At 56.9% G+C, this 6,744-nt stretch overlaps 1 protein-coding gene across 1 annotated transcript; it reads right to left on the bottom strand.

Annotated features, from left to right (window-relative positions):
• Positions 1-2,093: 2,093 nt before the first annotated feature.
• LOC107201092 (heme-binding protein 1-like) lies at positions 2,094-6,614 on the bottom strand. The gene is made up of 5 exons (XM_015620279.3): positions 6,401-6,614; positions 6,219-6,304; positions 3,544-3,685; positions 3,221-3,404; positions 2,094-3,072 (listed from the first exon to the last, which is right to left on the bottom strand). Exons 1-5 carry the CDS (start codon positions 6,558-6,560, stop codon positions 2,898-2,900), a joined length of 747 nt encoding a protein of 248 aa, XP_015475765.1. The 5' UTR covers positions 6,561-6,614; the 3' UTR covers positions 2,094-2,897.
• Between the last annotated feature and the right edge of the window lie 130 nt (positions 6,615-6,744).

Genomic DNA, 6,744 nt, shown 5'->3' with positions numbered 1-6,744 from the left:
CCCAACCATGCCGCCGCCGCCCCGCCCGCCGCCGCCGCCGCCGGGAGGGGTTCCGGAGGAGGGGCGGCCACCGGAAACCGGGCGGGGTCGGGAGGAGTGGGGTCCCCCGGGCAGCGCCCGGCTCGGCCCCCCGTGCCTCCGCCGCGGTGCTCGAGGCTCGGGGCTCGCTGGCGCCATCCCCCGCAGAGCCCCGCCGGCACGGGGGGCGGGGAGGGTCGCGCCGGGCTCCTCCGTACCCCTCCTGCCAGTCAGTGCCTCCGGGGTCCCCCGAGCAGCGAGGAGGCGAGGGAGCTCCCCTCCCGCCCAGGGGCTCCTTGTAGCCGGGCTGTTTGTTAAACCGATGGCAGAAGCTCCCGGTCTGTAGCGCTTTGAGAGACTCTGTGAAAGCACCGGGGCAGCGAGGAGCCAGGAGCTTCGCACCTTGCTAGGGACAGAGGGCTGGACACACAGTCTCAATGCACAGCACGCTGCCTGCTCCTTGCTGCTCTTCTGCGAGACCCAAGCTGAAGCACAGCAGCAAGGGCTGGTCTGGCCATCTGCATGGCCCAGACTGGAGCCTCTGTGCCCGACCCAATGCCTCTGGTGGAACCTGCTGCAGCCCTGCACCACCGGCTCTGGCAGTTGTCACTCTGAACACCAGCTTGCCAGCCGGTTTGTTGAGCCTCCAAAATACTGGTTTTGGTACTGTGTGGAAGACTTGCCATCGGACATTGCCCTGAGCACTGCTGGATCCATCACAAAGGATGCTGGAGCCTTTACTCAGCAAAAGCCGTGGCACAGGATTGGAGCGTGCTTGCTGCCCGGTGTGGCAGTGCCAGGCTGGTGCTGCACCAGAAGCCCCCACCATTGCCACATCCTGGGAGACCACACAGCTGCTCCCACACCATGTGCAGCTGTGGAACTTTGCCAGTAACCACAGACCAGTCCCCTCTCACCACCTCCTGCCACCAAAAGCTGTTCTGGTTTTGGTTGGGGACCAAGCAGCCTCAGAGGAAGTGGTAGCCTATTCAACACCGTCTAGAAAGGAAGTTTTACTTCCACCTGCAAACTCAGGGCAAGCAAAGCAGCTGATACATAGAAAGGGTCCCATACGCACACCAGCACACTTTGCTCTCCCACTGATACTGACCCCTGCTTCAGGGGATTCTCTTTCCCCAGGAAGGAAAGTGATCTAAGCAGTGCTGATCCAGGTATCCTGACTTCTCTTAGAAGCAATTGCCACATCAGCCCTCAGTGGTGCAGGCTGTCACTGCATCTCCTGGGTCCATATTGCCTTTAGTGCCCCAAGAACAAGAACTGTACCACAAGATAGCCAGGAAACCACTGTCTGCCCTTGTTGTGCTTACCCAGACTCTGCATCAAGCTCCCTTGCAGAGAAGGGTGTATCTTGCTCAGCCCCGTCTCCCCACAGCCCCAGGCTGGGCATCCAGGCTCCCCACAGCCAGAGAGCAAGCCAGCCTGGAGGGGACAGTGTGCAGCATCTGACTGGAGAAAGGAGTGGCAGAAGCCACCTGTACTGCTGGGCAGTGACACCACAGAGCTGGCCAGGCCTTCCAGCTATTCCAACCCTCAGCTGCACTGGAGAGACCAGAGCTGGAGTTTGAGCAACAGTGGCAGGCAACAAGGCATACATCATGAGGAATCTCATTGGGAACTGTGTCAGAAGCAGTTAAAAGTCTCTCCACATCAAGCCTGCTAAGCACATCCCTGTGGGAGTGCACCAGTTCCTGCAGCCAACCAGCAGGACATGCAGCTGCATTTGAATTCTCTCCCCAAAAGATCAGGTGCCCACATGGAGTACAGCTACAGTATCCAACTCCTGCACCAGGGAAAAATGAGGCAGACCCCACCCAACAGACAAGCCAACTTACCTGCAGACGAGTGTGCCCACAGTTCTTGCAGCAGCAACAGAAGCAGCCTGTGCAGCAATGCAGAGGCTGTGCTTGGCTGAACAGGAAGCTGTAACCTGGGCTAATTAGAGACCTTCTAATTAGCCACAGCTTTGCAGCCTGGAGCATCTCCAGGAAGGAGACAGCAAGGCTCTTCCCAACCCAACCTAGCTTCCCCCCATCCCCACCATCAGTGATCTGTAGTTACAGTGGTTTGAGCTGGGTTTATTTAGTGTTGGCACTGCCAGCTTCCCCCAGGAAAGCATGACGGTATTCATGGATGTGAAATTCACTAATCAATCCACAACACAACACACAGTACTGCTGCTGCTCTCTGGACCTGCCCCTCTCAGCTCACAGCAGGTCTGCAAAACAGCAACCACAACAGATGGACTGCCAGCACCCTAGTCCTGGCTGAGGAATGGTGAGTGACAGCCAGGGAGACACCCAGCAGTCCAAAGAGAACTACCCCAGCAGGAAACATTCAGGATTTGCATCTGAATTCAAGCCCTTTTCCCCTTTGAACCCAACTGTCTCTGTAGCAGCATTTCAGTGGCTCTGTTCAGGACAGGCAGCCATTCTCATAGGAAGCAGGCCAGAGGCCACACTGAGCCCCACATCTTGTACACAGTCATTTGCCTTCTAGACACCATCACCTAGTGATGCTGCCCACCACTAGACCCACTAGCCTCCCTGGCACAGCTCTGCAAGCCCAGTGCAGGTCAGGCTAGCACAAGTCCCCACCATGTGCTTCCCATCAAGAGTTTGCTCCAGAGGTTGTCCTTGGTGCCACTTCCAGCCTCAGCTGTGGGGACAGGTAAAGTGCAGACCAGGCAGGATTTCCCCTGGCAGGACCCTTGCAGGGCAGGCTGCAAACCCACCCCTCAGTCTCTTGGTGTCTCATTGTGTTGGTGAATAGAGGGTCGGGATGTGCTCCATCTCCTTTGGGTCAGCACTGCCATCTCCACCGGGTCCGGTGGCGCGCTGGCTTGCGGTGACGGAGGGGACTCACTCGGCCCGGCGGATGAACCAGATCTCATTGCGGCGCTGAGGGACGCTGGGGTTTTCATAAGAAGCCACGATGTAGGTTTGTCGCAGCACCGTGTCAGTGGAGCCCAAGAGCTCCCAGAAGAGACTGATCTCCCGCAGGATCGTCTCCTCAGTGGTCATCCCATAGAAAACCCTGCAGCGAAGGGAGCAGCATAAGCAACAAAGCCAGCACATTCCCACAGCCAGAGCTCCCATCCCTCTGTCTAACAAAGCACAGCAGCTATGCAGGGAGTTTGCACATCTCTGCTGAGCTGAGAAAACATCTCTGGTGCTGGGATCACCTGGTTATAACCTGGAGCGGTGCTCTCTCGATGATGTGGATTTCGGGGTCCATGGGAACAGGGGTGTTTTGCTGGAACTCTCGTGGGAGGTAATAGGCAGTTAGGACCTCACGCTCCAGCTCACTCCCCTCCTTGGTCAGGTGGATTTCGTTGAGCACTGGGACTGTCATGCCCAAATGGCGACCTGGGAAGAGGCAGGCAGGTAGTGAGACAGGTATGTTGGCAGCAGCAGCAGCAGCCCTCCTACCCACTCCAGATGGACAGTGGCAAAGCCCTCCCCTCTGTGCAGTCTGCCAGCCCCTCCAGCCCCTGCCTGCACACACCTACAGAGTTCTCCTTGCAGATGTAGCGCATGAGCTTCATGAAGCTCATGGAGATGCTCTGCTCATACATGGGCTCCCCCATGGTGACACAGGCCCACTTCCCAGCTGGGTACTGCCGCTCCTCGTAGGCCGCTTCCTCGCACTGAAACAGGCCACAGACAAGCCAAGTCAGAGTCAAGCACACTGACAACACTGCGGCAGCTGGGTGGAAAACCAACACTGACAGGCAAGAAGCGGGGAGACAAGCCTGCCAAAAGGAGAGCCCCTACTAGGCAGTGGTTCGCAGAGCAGGACAAAGAACGTGAGGGGAGCTGGCAACACACGCACCTCAGACAAGGATACTTACGAGCACTGGGCAAAGGTCAGCTCAAGTCAGCAAAAGGAAAGGCACAGACATGGGACAGGGTACAAGGGGGTCTGGAGGCTCCTGGCATGCACAAGGAATGGAGCACATCCTCAGCAAGGAGCACAGGACTTTCAGTTCCTCTTTGGTCTCTGTACAGCCTACTCACAAGGATGTTCCTGATTCCAGGCACCCAAAGGCCTCCAGTAAGGCTGATGTTGTTCTCAGGTGCAGTTTCTTTTCCCTGGAATACTATGTGCAGAGAATAACAGAAACATCCCTGCCCAGAAGAAGGGAAAATCTGGCAGAAGAGCTCTAGCACCCAGAAGAGTTGTGAAGACTGGGATAGAATTCCTCAGATCCTTCTCCCATACCAAGAGGCAACAGGAGGAAGAGACATGAACCCAGCTGTGGAATTTTGTGGTATAGGTCAAAATCTCTATTTCCACACAGAATGTCCAGTATTCTGGACAAGCCCGACACAGAATGGGGGCAAAGGGACTGGGGAAATTGCATCTGGGTATGTCATAGGTCAGCTCATGGCATGTCTGTGTCCACAGGTAACCTAAAGAGGGGCTGGGAAGTTGTAACCAGCACCTATCTTCCTACTCTCAGCTTGTTCTTCATCCAGATCAAAGTGGTCATGAGACAAACTTGTTCCACGGAGCTCAAGGCATCTTCCCAAACTTCTTGCTTCCACAGCTGTGCTGGCAGTGATGGAGACAAGAAGCTGTGACAAGACTCAACACTGGGTGCAGCCTCCGTGTTTCCACCCAAATCAGGAGCCAAACCAAGGGCAGAAGGAAGGCAGCAGGCCTGTTTGTGTGCATCAGTGGGTTGCCAGTAAGAAAAGTGCCCCAAAACACTGTGGGCATCCATTCACCCTTTAGCTGGGGCCATGCCTGCCATTGTCGCACCAAGCAAAGCAGAGCAGAGCAAGAGCATTTTCCAAGCAAGGAAATCACCAGTCCCTCTATCTGCAACTCTCATCTGCCATACCACCTGCAATAAATGAATCAATCCAGTGAAGTCACAGCATCTGGTTGTGCCACAGCCTGATCCTTACACTAAGCACCACCACTCTGGATGACACTTGTCCAAAAGAAATATGGAAGATGCTTCATGCAGTAGCAACAGGTCCCTGCAATGTGAGCTGGGGAGTTGAGCTGGGAGCTGAGTGCTGGCAGAGCACAGTGCTCAGTATGTGGCATAATAATTCACTTGCCTCCAAGAGGATGAGGGCTTGTAGCACTGATAGCTCAGAAAAATACTACTGATCGGTTTGTACTGAGCCTGGCAAACGTGTCCCTAAGAACCCCAACTCCAAAGTCCCCTCAGCACTGATGACAGGCAATAGCTCTTCTCACTCAGCCTCACACTCCAAGAATCCTCCTCAGGCACAGATGGGATGCCACAACAACAAAATCTCTTCAGTCCCACTGAGTCTTGCGGCCCCATTCCTGCCTGGGACTGACACACACAGAGAAAAGGCCAGATTAAGTCCCTGGGACCCAGAACAAGCAAAGAGGGAGTGTGGTGAAGCCCCAGTTCAGAGCTGCACAAGCCCATGCTCAGACATGTTTTACAGGGAATGCTGGACCTCAGCCCAGAAGAAATTGGTTAACCACTTCTTATACAGAGGACAACTGACAGATGTCTTCTTGGTAGAAAGCCCAACTAGGCCTGCAGAGACACAAGAACCAGTCTGACAAGCAGTTATTTCTCAAAGCACAGAAGCACCTTTATGTGCAAGAGAAGAAAGTAAGTGTGCAACATAGCCAGCACAAAGAGAAGGTCTTCAGGCAAAAGATCCCATGTTTGCATTGGTGGTTGAGACAAATAACACCAGTTTCCCTCTACAGCCAGGGTCACAGGCCCCAGGTTCCCCACAGACACATCTCTATCTTGTGCCAGCTGAAATCTCCAGCTTAACCAGCCAAAGTAACGAGCACAAACACAAAGCCAGCAGGATTTCGAGCTATACAACAAGGTGTTTGGAGAACACCAAGAGAACTGAAAGGTCACTTTTTTAGATGTGTCCACCCCAGCAAGAGGATAAGCTGGCAAAGGCTGGAAGTCACAAGACCAGAGAGACCAGCAGGACTAGTCCAGTTTTAAATTAAAGGCCGGGAAACTGAGCATTGCCATTCTCTACACAGGAGGAGGTGCAGGAGTGGCAGAATACTGCACCGATCCAGAGGTGCTGCAGGAACCCCGGCGAGGCCGACACGAGGCACCTTCCCTGCCCGGGGCTGGCGGCAGCACCGAGGCAGCCGCACCACGGGCGGGCAGCGGGCGAGAAGCCGGGTGTGCGGAGAGGGTCAGGCCTCACCTTCCCGTGCTGCGAGAGGGAGACGTACGGCACGGGCTCGCGAGCCTGCCTGTGCCGGGCCATCTGGGCGATCGGGCCTGACATGTCTGCAAGGCAAAGCACACGAGAGACGAGGCTCGCCCCGGCCGCAGCGCAGGAGTCCCGGTCCGTGCCATCACAGCCCCGCCAGGCCCGGCGCTCACCTCGGGGCAGGCTCACTCGGTGCGTGCTGGCCACGGCCTCCCAGTGGGCGAACAGCCGTGCCTCCCCTTCCTGGTCATTCTCGTTGTCGCTGCCGTCATCGTCGGCGGCCGCGGGCTCGTCGCCCAGCTGCTCCAAGTCCTCCAGCGTGATCCGCGCCATCGCGTCCGCCGGGAACGGGACGGGGACCGCCCCGGGGCGGCACGGCCCGGCCCAGCGCGGCGGAGAGCGCCCCCTGGCGCTCCGGGGGACCCTGCGGAGCGTGTCGCCCCGTCCCCCCGGCAGGCGGCGCCCGACCAGCCCCGTCCCGTCCCGTCCCGTCCCGCCCCGCCCCTCTCACGCCGAG

Source organism: Parus major, chromosome 3 (assembly GCF_001522545.3).
Source record: "Parus major isolate Abel chromosome 3, Parus_major1.1, whole genome shotgun sequence".
NCBI lineage: Eukaryota > Metazoa > Chordata > Aves > Passeriformes > Paridae > Parus > Parus major.
The sequence above is the reverse complement of the archived record's forward strand: the minus strand, read 5'-3'. Positions and strand labels throughout refer to the sequence as shown.

Bases quoted from the DNA above. Each gene is read 5' to 3' on its own strand.
- LOC107201092 (XM_015620279.3), bottom strand. From the start codon at position 6,560: ATGGCGCGGATCACGCTGGAGGACTTGGAGCAGCTGGGCGACGAGCCC. The intron at 3,686-6,218 runs GTGAGGCCTGAC...GGCCTGTTTCAG, and splicing joins CCCTCTCGCAGCACGGGAAG to TGCGAGGAAGCGGCCTACGA. The intron at 3,073-3,220 runs GTGATCCCAGCA...CCTTCGCTGCAG, and splicing joins CCGCTCCAGGTTATAACCAG to GGTTTTCTATGGGATGACCA.